Source organism: Oncorhynchus mykiss, unplaced genomic scaffold (assembly GCF_057628025.1).
Source record: "Oncorhynchus mykiss isolate SJ-2025 unplaced genomic scaffold, ASM5762802v1 scaffold96, whole genome shotgun sequence".
Taxonomy (NCBI): Eukaryota; Metazoa; Chordata; class Actinopteri; order Salmoniformes; family Salmonidae; genus Oncorhynchus; species Oncorhynchus mykiss.
In genome coordinates this window covers 2157501-2172500 of record NW_028322095.1, presented here as the reverse complement: position 1 = coordinate 2172500, position 15000 = coordinate 2157501, and the positions used below count along the sequence as shown (strand labels likewise).

At 45.5% G+C, this 15000-nt stretch overlaps 1 protein-coding gene across 1 annotated transcript in view; it reads left to right on the top strand.

The window, feature by feature from the left end:
- The window catches only part of LOC149970086 (voltage-dependent calcium channel subunit alpha-2/delta-4-like), a 188100-nt gene that overhangs the window by 169670 nt on the left and 3430 nt on the right, over positions 1-15000 (top strand). Inside the window, exons 21-26 of the mRNA XM_090228740.1 lie at positions 8254-8324; positions 10486-10561; positions 11687-11739; positions 12978-13033; positions 13244-13261; positions 14750-14870. Coding sequence (XP_090084866.1) covers positions 8254-8324; positions 10486-10561; positions 11687-11739; positions 12978-13033; positions 13244-13261; positions 14750-14870 — 395 coding nt within the window. The remainder of the gene's footprint in view (positions 1-8253; positions 8325-10485; positions 10562-11686; positions 11740-12977; positions 13034-13243; positions 13262-14749; positions 14871-15000) is intronic.

The window sequence follows — 15000 nt, the reverse complement described above, 5'->3', positions numbered from 1 at the left end:
GGCTGACTGGCGGCACTGGCGGCCCCTGGCTTACTGGCGGCACTGGCGGCCCCTGGCTGACTGGCGGCACTGGCGGCCCCTGGCTGACTGGCGGCACTGGCGGCCCCTGGCTGACTGGCGGCACTGGCGGCCCCTGGCTGACTGGCGGCACTGGCGGCCCCTGGCTGACTGGCGGCACTGGCGGCCCCTGGCTGACTGGCGGCACTGGCGGCCCCTGGCTGACTGGCGGCACTGGCGGCCCCTGGCTGACTGGCGGCACTGGCGGCCCCTGGCTGACGGGCGGCACTGGCGGCCCCTGGCTGACGGGCGGCACTGGCGGCCCCTGGCTGACGGGCGGCACTGGCGGCGCTGGGCAGACGGGCGGCGCTGGCGGCGCTGGGCAGACGGGCGGCGCTGGCGGCGCTGGGCAGACGGGAAGCTCAGCTGGCGCTGGGCAGACGGGAAGCTCAGCTGGCGCTGGGCAGACGGGAAGCTCAGCTGGCGCTGGGCAGACGGGAAGCTCAGCTGGCGCTGGGCAGACGGGAAGCTCCGGCAACGCTGGAGAAAAGGAAGGCCCTGGTAGCGCCGGAGAGGCGGGAGACTCCGGCAGCGGCGCCGGACAGGCGGGAGGCTCCGGCAGCGGCGCCGGACAGGCGGGAGGCTCCGGCAGCGGCGCCGGACAGGCGGGAGGCTCCGGCAGAGGCGCCGGACAGGCGGGAGGCTCCGGCAGAGGCGCCGGACAGGCGGGAGGCTCCGGCAGAGGCGCCGGACAGGCGGGAGGCTCCGGCAGAGGCGCCGGACAGGCGGGAGGCTCCGGCAGAGGCGCCGGACAGGCGGGAGGCTCCGGCAGCGGCGCCGGACAGGCGGGAGGCTCCGGCAGAGGCGCCGGACAGGCGGGAGGCTCCGGTCGCGCCGGACAGGCGGGAGGCTCTGTCAGCGGTGCCGGACAGGCGAGAGGTTCCGGCAGAGGCGCCGGACAGGTGGGAGGCTCCGGCAGCGCTGGAGAGGAGGAAGCCCCTGTAAGGATGGGCCGGAGAGACAGCCTGGTACGGGGGGCTGCCACCGGAGGGCTGGTGCGTGGAGGTGGTGACGGATAGACCGGACCGTGAAGGCGTACTGGAGATCTTGAGGGCAGGGCTGGCACCAACCGCCCTGGCTGGATCTTCACCCTAGCCCGGCAGATGTGGGGAGCTGGGATGTAGCGCACTGGGCTAAGCACGCGTACTGGGGACACCGTGCGCACAACTGCATAACACGGTGCCTGACCAGCACCACGCCCGCCACAGTTAGCACTGCTAGGAGCACTGTAGTGCTGAGATGGCACAGGACGTGCAAGGCTAGGGAGATGCACAGGAGGCCTGGTGTGTGAGGCTGGCACAGTCTTCACCAGACCCCTCGCACGCACCTCAGGATGAGTATGGAGAGCTGACCCCGGTGCCATTAAATCCCTGACACGCTCCGTCGGGCGAATGTCGTGCCTCATGCACCAAACCAGCAAGTCCCTCATATCACTCTCCTCCAATTTCCCCATTAACTCCTTCACAGTCTCTGCTTCGCTCACCTCCAACACCAGCTCTGGTTCTGAGCTCCTCCTTGGCTCCTCACGATAAACGGGGGGAGTTGGCTCAGGTCTGACTCCTGACTCTGCCACACTCCCCCTGTGCCCCCCCCCAAGAAATTTTTGGGGGTGACTCTCGGGCTTCCGTCCGCGCCGCCGTGCTTGCTTCTCAGAATGCCGCCTCTCTGCTTTTGCTGCCTCCAGCTCGGCCTTGGGGCGGCAATATTCTCCTGGCTTAGCCCAGGGTCCTCTCCCGTCGAGGATTTCCTCCCATGTCCAGAATTCCTTACTACGTATCTCCTGCAGCCGCTGTTGCTTCTCCTGCTGCTCCTGCCTGTTGACACGCTGCTTGGTCCTGTTGTGGTGGGTGATTCTGTAAGGGCGTTCGTCTGTAGGAGGAAGAGAAGCGGACCAAAGCGCAGCGTGGTGGTTATTCATGTTTTAATAAATCACTACACATGAACAAACTAACAAAAACAAGAAATGTGAAAACGCAAAACAGTCCTATCCTGTGACACCAAACACAGTGACAGGAACAATCACCCACAAACACACAGTGAAACCCAGGCTACCTAAGTATGATTCTCAATCAGAGACAACTAATGACACCTGCCTCTGATTGAGAACCATACTAGGCCGAAAACATAGAAATGCCCCAAAACATAGAAAAACAAACATAGACTGCCCACCCAACTCACGCCCTGACCATACTAAATAAATACAAAACAACAGAAATAGAGGTCAGAACGTGACAACACCTCACTCAACTCAGCACTTCCTAGTTCCATGCGTCAAACCATGTATCAAAGTTATTTCAGTGATATTAAAGCCAGGGAAATCTGGAGAGTCCCCTACTGATTATAGTAAACTGTAAGTTTAATAACTTGTGACAGTAAATTAATAAGTAAGTTTATAAGCAATAGCGTGGTGCAAGTCTTACTGCACGATATGCATATCAATCAAACACGGTTTATTAAAACTAGACACTTACAAACAAATACAAGAACGTGTTTCAGTTTAATACAATATGCAAAAAAAATACAAGATATAGATTCATTAATATTGGCTGTTGTTGCGGAAAAGGCTTTCGACCCTCTTGAATGACCTTTTCTATTCAAAACTTTGGAAGCTTTCAACTGTACAGCTGAAATAATACATTTTATAATAAATATTCTATATTGTATATCCCCCTAAAGAAAATATATACACAAATAATACATGATCTGATGAAATTGCTTTAAAAAGGGGCACAAGACAGGGATGTCCCTTCTCCCCCCTCCTGTTTTCACTGGCAATCGATCCGCTTGCAGAAAGAATTAGACAGGACCCAAACGTATACAGGCATCAGTATTGGTAAACATGAACATGAACTAAACTTATTTACAGATGATCTCCTGATATTCCTGACCAATGTTGAAAACTCAAAACATTTGACATCTCCCTAAGTCTGAGAGGGGGTTTTTAACCTTGTATCAACTCGCTACCCAAGGCTTTTACTTGCTACATATAGTGTAGTTAAATGCACCAGAGAGGAGCACTGGGCCCATGTTGAAGATGTGCTCATCCATCGGCAGAATCTCCTTGTGTCTATTTTCAAAGGATAAAGAACTGTTAAAAACCTCATAGTTAAGAACACTATAACAATATGGAGGAAAATTAAACGTGTTCTACAAGAACCAATATCCCTCCCTAGAACCCGGTGGAACAATCCTTGCATAGTTTTCCAGAAGTCTCTGATAAATTGGTCCACATGGAAAACTAAAGGCGTAACGGATGGGAAACGGCTAGCTTAGTTAGCGGTGGTGCTGAGGTAACGGATGTGAAAAGGCTAGCTTAGTTAGCGGTGGTGCTGAGGTAACGGATGTGAAACGGCTAGCTTAGTTAGCGGTGGTGCTGAGGTAACGGATGTGAAACGGCTAGCTTAGTTAGCGGTGGTGCTGAGGTAACGGATGTGAAACGGCTAGCTTAGTTAGCGGTGGTGCTGAGGTAACGGATGTGAAACGGCTAGCTTAGTTAGCGGTGCGCGCTAAATAGCGTTTCAATCGGTGACGTCACTTGCTCTGAAACCTTGAAGTAGTTGTTCCCCCTTTGCTCTGCAAGGGCCGCGGCTTTTGTGGAGCGATGGGTAACGATGCTTCGTGGGTGACTGTTGTTGATGTGTGCAGAGGGTCCCTGGTTCGCGCCCGGGTATGGGCGAGGGGACGGTCTAAAGTTATACTCTTACAAAGGCATAGTAACTCTAAATGACTTGTTCATAGGAAATACTTTTATTTCCATGACAGCTTTAAAAAGCCATTTTGGATTAACCAATGTAAGATATGTTAAAATACGTGCACCTTAAAAGTTTTATACAGCATCACAAAATGTCCATTTGAAATCTTTAGGACATCAGCGCAATCTAGAGAGAATCCTATTTGAGTCAGAAAAGGTTCTTCATAAGAAAGGTCAGGTAAACATAACCTTGTGGAGAGCCGATCCAACTGACAATCTCTTAGAAAAAATCATCTAAACCATTGGAACCAAGATTTAAAATGAACTGATATTGGCACAAGATGGAGGGAATGTTGGAAGATCACTGGTGCAGCCAATGCAGCCTGGCGGCTGGCTGCCCCTCGGTCCAAACACACACACACACACACCAAACACAAACCCACCAAACACAACATGAGTTATTCTCAGCTGAGGAGCAACGAGGCGTCCTAATCACAGCCCCTGGGAAACAGCTAGTTATTGTGTTGTCACTTTTCTGTCTGTGTCTTAAAATTAAAACTCTTTCAGTCTCCTAGTTGTATTGTGTCTATGCCTGTGGAACAGGGAGGAGGGGGGTTGTAATTGTAGCCAACTGTCTCAGTTCATATTTTATCAGTGTGGGGGCGGCAGGTAGCCCAGTTGCTAGAGTGTTGAGCCAGTAACCGAAAGGTTCCTGAGCCTGTCGATCTGCAAGGCAATTAACCCTAATTGTTCCAGGGCCATCAATATTGGCTGGCCGTGACCCCCCTCTCTGAGGGTGTCTCAGGTAGAGTGGGATTGTGCAGAAAACACATTTCCATTTAACCTCACACTGGACATGTGGAAAACAGGACAAATATGAGCCTATTTGAACTTGTGTTTGAGCAGTACTTCCTTAAAACTAAAATAGGTCACAGGAAACAGTCTATCCCCACATACCGAAATTGAAGCACCTCTGCAGGCACACACACACAGACACACACACACAGGCACACACACACAGACACACACACACACACAGACACACACAGACACACACACAGAGACACAGAGAAACAGACACAGACTAAAATAGGTCACAGGAAACATAGTCTATCCCCACATACCTAAATTGAAGCAAGCGCAGGCACTACACACACACACACACACACACACACACACACACACACACACACACACACACACACACACACACACACACACACACACACACACACACACACAGACAGAGACACAAATTGTAGTGTAAAATGACAAATAAAATGATGAATGAACGTATGAGTGGGCTAACACAGTCTTTAGCTCAGTGGCTAACACAGTCTTTAGCTCAGTGGCTAACACAGTATTTAGCTCAGTGGCTAACACAGTCTTTAGCTCAGTGGCTAACACAGTCTTTAGCTCAGTGGGCTAACACAGTCTTTAGCTCAGTGGGCTAACACAGTCTTTAGCTCAGTGGGCTAACACAGTCTTTAGCTCAGTGGCTAACACAGTCTTTAGCTCAGTGGCTAACGCAGTCTTTATCTCAGTGGCTAACACAGTCTTTAGCTCAGTGTGCTAACACAGTCTTTAGCTCAGTGTGCTAACACAGTCTTTAGCTCAGTGGCTAACATAGTCTTTAGCTCAGTGGCTAACACAGTCTTTAGCTCAGTGGGCTAACAAGAGTATTTAGCTCAGTGGGCTAACACAGTCTTTAGCTCAGTGGCTAACACAGTCTTTAGCTCAGTGGCTAACACAGTATTTAGCTCAGTGGGCTAACAAGAGTATTTAGCTCAGTGGGCTAACACAGTCTTTAGCTCAGTGGGCTAACAAGAGTATTTAGCTTAGTGGGCTAACACAGTCTTGTGATACCCAGATGACCCAGATCAAACCCAATCAGTCACACTGGACATTACATCCCATGGTACACTGCCAGAGATATTACTTAGCAAAGAGGTCTCAATGAGTATAGACTGCTCCTTTACGACTTTGTGAGTCCTTCAAATAAAATGTCCTAGTAAACTGAAAGCCCTAGAACCCAACACAAATCCTCAGAGGTAGTAGAATAGTGGAGCAGAGTCCACCGCAGGCTAGTAGAGGAGAGACGGCTACGGTCACTCAAACACTCCTCTATACACCTAACCTCTACCTCTACCTCTACCCAGCTGATGAGCTGTCCTCTATACACCTAACCTCTACCTCTACCTCTACCCAGCTGATGAGATGTCCTCTATACACCTAACCTCTACCTCTACCTATTCCTCTACCTCTACCTCTACCCAGCTGATGAGCTGTCCTCTATACACCTGACCTCTACCTCTACCGCTACCCAGCTGATGAGCTGTCCTCCATACACCTAACCTCTACCTCTACCTCTACCCAGCTGATGAGCTGTCCTCTATACACCTCTACCTCTACCTCTACCTCTACCCAGCTGATGAGCTGTCCTCTATACACCTAACCTCTACCTCCACCTATTCCTCTACCTCTACCTCTACCTCTACCTATTCCTCTACCTATTCCTCTACCTCTACCTCTACCTCTACCTCTACCTCTACCTCTACCTATTCCTCTACCTCTACCTCTACCTATTCCTCTACCTCTACCTCTACCTATTCCTCTACCTCTACCTCTACCTCTACCTCTACCCAGCTGATGAGCTGTCCTCTATACACCTAACCTCGACCTCTACCTCTACCTCTACCTCTACCCAGCTGATGAGCTGTCCTCTATACACCTAACCTCGACCTCTACCTCTACCTCTACCTCTACCCAGCTGATGAGCTGTTTTCTATACACCTAACCTCTACCTCTACCTCTACCTCCACCTCTACCCAGCTGATGAGCTGTCCTCTATACTCCTAACCTCTACCTCTACCTCTACCCAGCTGATGAGCTGTCCTCTATACACCTAACCTCTACCTCTACCTCTACCCAGCTGATGAGATGTCCTCTATACACCTAAGCTCTACCTCTACCTCTACCCAGCTGATGAGATGTCCTCTATACACCTAACCTCTACCTCTACCTCTACCTCTACCTCTACCTCTACCTCTACCTCTACCCAGCTGATGAGCTGTCCTCTATACACCTAACCTCTACCCTGAGCACTGCAATACAGTACAGGTGACAGGTGACATGCCAGTGAGAAATCAACCACTCAACCAAGCAAAACAGTACAAAACAGCCTGGCTGGATTAAAATGAATAATTGAACTTGTACGGTGGACTAGATGGGAACTTCACTGGAGGAGAAGTGAAGAGAGAGAGGGAGAGGTAGAGAGAGGGAGGGAGAGGTAGAGAGAGAGGGAGAGGTAGAGGAGAAGGAGAGGTAGAGAGAGAGGGAGAGGTAGAGGAGAAGGAGAGGTAGAGAGAGAGGGAGAGGTAGAGGGAGAGGTGGAGAGAGAGGGAGAGGTAGAGAGAGAGGGAGAGGTGGAGAGAGAGAGGGAGAGGTAGAGAGAGAGGGAGAGGTAGAGAGAGAGGGAGAGGTAGAGGAAGAGAGAGAGGGAGAGGTAGAGAGGGAGAGGAGAAGGAAGAGGGGAATGGGGGAAAGATGTTTGTCGTTTTCCACTTTGCCAAATGAGGTGAAAGGACAACTTCCTATGACTGGAGGGAGGGAGGGAGGGAGGGAGGGAGGGAGGGAGGGAGGGAGGGAGGGAGGGAGGGAGGGAGGGAGGGTATAAACCACTGTTTATAAACCACAGATGAGGATTATAGTAAATGTGGTAGTGTATTATATAATGTGGTAGTGTATTATATAATGTGATAGTGTATTATATAATGTGATAGTGTATTATATAATGTGGTAGTGTATTATATAATGTGGTAGTGTATTATATAATGTGATAGTGTATTATATAATGTGGTAGTGTATTATATAATGTGGTAGTGTATTATATAATGTGATAGTGTATTATATAATGTGATAGTGTATTATATAATGTGGTAGTGTATTATATAATGTGGTAGTGTATTATATAATGTGATAGTGTATGTGTGCTATATAATGTGGTAGTGTATTATATAATGTGGTAGTGTATTATATAATGTGATAGTGTATGTGTGCTATATAATGTGATAGTGTATTATATAATGTGGTAGTGTATTATATAATGTGATAGTGTATGTGTGCTATATAATGTGGTAGTGTATTATATAATGTGGTAGTTAGTGTATAATGTGGTAGTGTATTATATAATGTGGTAGTGTATTATATAATGTGGTAGTGTATTATATAATGTGGTAGTGTATTATATAATGTGATAGTGTATTATATAATGTGATAGTGTATTATATAATGTGATAGTGTATTATATAATGTGGTAGTGTATTATATAATGTGGTAGTGTATTATATAATGTGATAGTGTATTATATAATGTGGTAGTGTATTATATAATGTGATAGTGTGTGTTACATTTACTATGCTGTCAAAAACGGCGTGTATGACAATGTTAATGGTGTCATTGTAAAGACAGTGTGGTCTTCTCCCTGTCTGTCGGTCTGTCTCTAGGTGGGGAGGTTCTTTGGAGAAGTTGACGGCTCAGTGATGGCACGCCTTATCAAGATGGGCATGTTCAAAAGGTAAGACGATAGTCTTCAACTGTTCCATATCTCTCTCATGATAATACCTTTAACTGTTCTATATCTCATGATAACACCTTTAACTGTTCTATATCTCATGATAATACCTTTAACTGTTCTATATCTCATGATAATACCTTTAACTGTTCTATATCTCATGATAATACCTTTAACTGTTCTATATCTCATGATAACACCTTTAACTGTTCTATATCTCATGATAACACCTTTAACTATTCTATATCTCTCTCATGATAATACCTTTTACTGTTCTATATATCATGATAATACCTTTAACTGTTCTATATCTCATGATAATACCTTTAACTGTTCTATATCTCATGATAATACCTTTAACTGTTCTATATCTCTCTCATGATAATACCTTTAACTATTCTATATCTCTCTCATGATAATACCTTTAACTGTTCTATATCTCATGATAACACCTTTAACTGATCTATATCTCATGATAATACCTTTAACTGTTCTATATCTCATGATAATACCTTTAACTATTCTATATCTCATGATAACACCTTTAACTGTTCTATATCTCATGATAACACCTTTAACTGATCTATATCTCATGATAATACCTTTAACTGTTCTATATCTCATGATAACACCTTTAACTGTTCTATATCTCATGATAACACCTTTAACTGATCTATATCTCATGATAACACCTTTAACTGTTCTATATCTCATGATAATACATTTAACTGTTCTATATCTCATGATAACACCTTTAACTGTTCTATATCTCATGATAACACCTTTAACTGTTCTATATCTCATGATAATACCTTTAACTGTTCTATATCTCATGATAATACCTTTTACTGTTCTACATCTCTCTCATGATAATACCTTTAACTGTTCTATATCTCATGATAATACCTTTTACTGTTCTACATCTCTCTCATGATAATACCTTTAACTCTTCTATATCTCATGATAATACCTTTAACTGTTCTATATCTCATGATAATACCTTTAACTATTCTATATCTCATGATAACACCTTTAACTATTCTATATCTCATGATAACACCTTTAACTGTTCTATATCTCATGATAATACCTTTAACTGTTCTATATCTCTCTCATGATAATACCTTTAACTGTTCTATATCTCATGATAACACCTTTAACTGTTCTATATCTCATGATAATACCTTTAACTGTTCTATATCTCATGATAACACCTTTAACTGTTCTATATCTCATGATAATACCTTTAACTGTTCTATATCTCTCTCATGATAATACCTTTAACTGTTCTATATCTCATGATAACACCTTTAACTGTTCTATATCTCATGATAATACCTTTAACTGTTCTATATCTCATGATAACACCTTTAACTGTTCTATATCTCATGATAACACCTTTAACTGTTCTATATCTCATGATAACACCTTTAACTGTTCTATATCTCATGATAACACCTTTAACTGTTCTATATCTCATGATAACACCTTTAACTGTTCTATATCTCATGATAACACCTTTAACTGATCTATATCTCATGATAATACCTTTAACTGTTCTATATCTCATGATAATACCTTTAACTGATCTATATCTCATGATAACACCTTTAACTGTTCTATATCTCATGATAATACCTTTAACTGTTCTATATCTCATGATAATACCTTTAACTGTTCTATATCTCATGATAATACCTTTAACTGTTCTATATCTCATGATAATACCTTTAACTGTTCTATATCTCATGATAACACCTTTAACTATTCTATATCTCTCTCATGATAACACCTTTAACTATTCTATATCTGCGTGTGGTTATTAGTGTAACATACCATACTGTGTGTCATCACAGGGTTAGCCCTTTGATTTGATTGGCTGGGTCGGGTTTCTCTTACATCTACTGTACACCCTATTCCCTTCATAGTGCACTACTTTTGACCAGGGCCCATAGGCAGTAGGGTGACATTGGGGACATCCCCATCTCTTTCATCATCTAGCTGCGTTGAGAAACCTTTCAGCTGCGTCTCTGATGTAGAAACACTCCTGAGTGAAGTGATGCTATCTACGACAGTTCAAATAAATGTGAGTGGTTGATTTTAGAGGATATTACGCAAACCTGTTTCTGTGCGTCTCTCTCTGTGTGTGTGTGTGTGTCTTCAGGGTATCTCTGTACGACTATCAGGCCATGTGTAAGATGGGAGGACATTCTGCCAGCAGCGCCAGACCCCTTCTTAGTGTGAGTAAACATGTAAACAACAGTCTCTGTGTGTGTTCATGGATGTGTGTGTGTTTGTCTGAATACTGTATGTGTGTGTGTGTGTGTTTGTCTGAATACTGTATGTGTGTGTGTGTGTGTTCGTCTGAATACTGTATGCATGTGTGTGTGTGTTTGTCTGAATACTGTATGTATGTGTGTGTTTGTCTGAATACTGTATGTGTGTGTGTGTTTGTCTGAATACTGTATGTGTGTGTGTGTTTGTCTGAATACTGTATGTGTGTGTGTGTTTGTCTGAATACTGTATGTGTGTGTGTGTTTGTCTGAATACTGTATGTGTGTGTGTGTTCGTCTGAATACTGTATGTTTTGTGTGTGTGTGTGTGTGTGTGTGTGTGTGTGTGTGTGTGTGTGTGTGTGTGTGTGTGTGTGTGTGTGTGTGTGTGTGTGTGTGTGTGTGTGTGTGTTTGTCTGAATCCTGTATGTATGTGTGTGTTTGTCTGAATCCTGTATGTGTGTGTTTGTCTGAATACTGTATGTATGTGTGTGTGTGTTTGTCTGAATACTGTATGTATGTGTGTGTTTTTTAGGGTATCTGTACTTTACTATATCTGTACTTTACTACATTCCTAAAGAAAATAGTGTATTTTTTACTCCATACATTTTCCCTGACACCCAAAAGTACTAGTTACATGTTGAATGCTTAGCAGGACAGGAAGATGTCCAATTCAAGAGAACATCCCTGGTCATCCCCACTGCCTCTGATCTGCTCACTAAACACAAACTCTTCCCTTGTAAATGTTGGACTGTGCCAATGGCTCTCTGTTAGAAAATAAATGTCTGGTTTGCTTAATATAATACATTTGAAATGATTTAGACTTTTACTGTTGATACCTAAGTATATATTTTTAGCTATTAGATTTCCACCACTGATTACTGATCTGGTAGGAGATGCTGTGGGTGTGAATTGATGCCTAGTGTCAGTGATTTGAAAAGAGAGGTTATTCACAGCAGACGTCTCATCCCTCAGCACTGAATCCACTTCCCCTCTCTTGTTTCTCTGAGAGTCATTCTGTGTTATGTATCTCTATATTGCTCTCCCTCTCTCCCTCCCCCCCCCCCCTCTCTCTCTCTCTCCTCTCTACAGCCCTTCTATGGTCTGGCGGCTGCTCTAAAGTGGTTCCTCACCAACTTCCTGCTGTAAGTGTGTCAGAGAGATCAGAGGTCGTTGGCTGCTGGTAGCTAGTTAATTCTCAAGAGCCATTACAATTTACTCTCACCTGTTCTGTATGTATGGCTCTCTCTCTCTTCTCTCCTTCTGTCCTTCGCTCTCTCTCCTTCTCTCCTTCACTCCATCACTCCTTCTCTTCCTCCCTCCATCTCTCTTTCACTCCTTCTCTCCCTCTCTCCATCACTCCTTCTCTCCCTCTCTCCATCACTCCTTCCCTCCCTCTCTCCATCACTCCTTCTCTTCCTCTCTCCATCACTCCATCACTCCATCACTCCTTCCCTACCTCTCTCCATCACTCCTTCTCTTCCTCTCTCCATCACTCCTTCTCTCCCTCTCTCCATCACTCCTTCCCTCCCTCTCTCCATCACTCCTTCCCTCCCTCTTTCCATCACTCCTTCCCTCCTTCTTTCCATCACTCCTTCCCTCCCTCTCTCCATCACTCCTTCTCTCCCTCTCTCCATCACTCCTTCTCTCACTCTTTCCATCACCCCTTCCCTCCCTCTTTCCATCACTCCTTCCCTCCCTCTCTCCATCACTCCTTCTCTTCCTCTCTCCATCACTCCTTCTCTTCCTCTCTCCATCACACCTTCTCTTCCTCTCTCCATCACTCCTTCTCTCCCTCTCTCCCTCTATCTCATCACTCCTTCTCTTCCTCTCTCCATCACTTCTTCCCTCCCTCTCTCCATCACTCCTTCCCTCCCTTTCTCCATCACTCCTTCCCTCCCTCTTTCCATCACTCCTTCCCTCCCTCTCTCCATCACTCCTTCTCTTCCTCTCTCCATCACTCCTTCTCTTCCTCTTTCCATCACTCCTTCTCTTCCTCTCTCCATCACTCCTTCTCTTCCTCTCTCCATCACTCCTTCTCTTCCTCTCTCCATCACTAGTTCCCTCCCTCTCTCCATCACTCCTTCTCTCCCTCTCTCCCTCTATCTCATCACTCCTTCTCTCTCTTTCTCCTTCACTCCTTCTCTCCCTCTCTCATTCTCTCCATCACTCCCTCTATCCCTCTCTCCACTCCTTCTCTCCCTCTCTCCACTCCTTCTCTCCCTCTCTCCATCACTCCTTCTCTCCCTCTCTCCTTTGTTCCATCACTCCTTCTCTCTCTCCCTCTATCTCATCACTCCTTCTCCCTCTCTCCACTCCTTCTCTCCCTCTCTCTCGCGTTCTCTTTCACTCATCTTCTTTCTTTCTCCTTCCCTCTCTGTAGGTTTTTACTGGAGTTCAACATCTGTGGTCTCTGGCACTCTGACCGCTTTGCTGAAGGTAACACAGTCCAGTAAAGAGCATTCATTCCTATTCATCTCATTCAGCTTCCGTGTGTTGTGTTGCACTGTTTGGCTTCAATGTCCCAATCTGTGTCTCTCATGTTGTCTCCTGTCCTGACCACACTCACCCATGTCTCTATCACCATCATCAATATCATCCTCATCATCACCTGTCAATCATTCTCACCACCTCATTCCTCCCACCCAGCCAAGCCTGGCTTCAAAGGTACAGATTAAACCTATTGTGTGTGTGTGTGTGTGTGTGTGTGTGTGGTGTGTGTGTGTGTGTGTGTGTGTGTGTGTGTGTGTTGTGTGTGTGTGTGTGTGTGTGTGTGTGTGTGTGTGTGTGTGTGTGTGTGTGTGTGTGTGTGTGTGTGCGCGTGTGTGTGTGTGTGGCAACAGACGATCAGAGGATGTACTGTATCTATCTCATCTATATAATCTATTTAAAGTTGATCAGGGTCAGATAAATTCACAGTAATGACAGCTAGTAAATAATTCAAGAGTCTGACATCTTGAAAGTGTATCCTTGTCCACAGTCATTAAGATGTCGATCTCCATGAGTTGATATGCTGTTATGACAGCTGTAATATACACAGACTCTATCATCATTTATTAGAACAATCTATCTGTTATAAACTCTGTTCCAGTCCCATGCAGTGACGACTGCCTGGTATCTCTGCATGGAAATACACTGTGGTCTGGTCCAAAACACGGCCCAGTCCTTTCTCTTAGCTCCTAGTCCTTTCCCTTAGCTCCTAGTCCTTTCTCTTAGCTCCTAGTCCTTTCCCTTAGCTCCTAGTCCTTTCCCTTAGCTCCTAGTCCTTTCCCTTAGCTCCTAGTCCTTTCCCTTAGCTCCTAGTCCTTTCCCTTAGCTCCTAGTCCTTTCTCTTAGCTCCTAGTCCTTTCCCATTTCTCCTAGTCCATTCCCTTAGCTCCTAGTCCTTTCCCTTAGCTCCTAGTCCTTTCTCTTAGCTCCTAGTCCTTTCCCTTAGCTCCTAGTCCCTTCCCTTGGCTCCTAGTCCTTTCCCTTAGCTCCTAGTCCTTTTCCTTAGCTCCTAGTCCTTTCCCTTAGCTCCTAATCCTTTCCCTTAGCTCCTAGTCCTTTCCCTTAGCTCCTAATCCTTTCCCTTAGCTCCTAGTCCTTTCCCTTAGCTCCTAGTCCTTTCCCTTAGCTCCTAGTCCTTTCCCTTAGCTCCTAGTCCTTTCCCTTAGCTCCTAGTCCTTTTCCTTAGCTCCTAGTCCTTTCCCTTAGCTCCTAGTCCTTCAGTGTTTGTCATTGTGAACGAACCAACAAGGTGTATGGGCTGGATGGAGTTCGGAGAAGGGGTTAAGGGTTGCTTGCGACTCATGTTGGGCTCCCGAGTGGCTCAGTGGTCTAAGACACTGCATCTCAGTACAAGAAGTGTCACTGTAGTCCCTGGTTCGAATCCAGGCTGTATCACATCCGGCCGTGATTCTCATAGGGTTGGTGCACAATTGGCCCAGCGCCCGGGGTGGGCCGTCGTTGTAAATAATAATTTGTTCTTAACTGACTTGTCTAGTTAAATAAAGGTTACATTTATTTTTTTTAACATAATGATGTTCGTCATACAATGTCCTATCCCATAAGGGATTAGGACTGGAGGTGTGTACGTTAGTGTGAGTGATGGTGATTGGCTCTCCATCACTCACGTTAGTATGAGTGATGGTGATTGGTTGTCTCTGTCCCCAGCGTCGGCCCAGAAGAAGAAGGGAGACATCCTGCAGCCGTGTGACACTGAGTACCCCAGCTTTGTCTACGAGCCCTCCATCAAGGAGACCAACAGCCTCATTAAGTGTGGACGCTGTCAGAAGTAAGAACACACACACGGCCATGCACACACACACACACTTTTTCTGTCATTTAAAAAAAAGTTAACAACATCATTTATATAAATGACAAAAGCATGAAAATATATTTTATATAAGCAAGACAATCATACA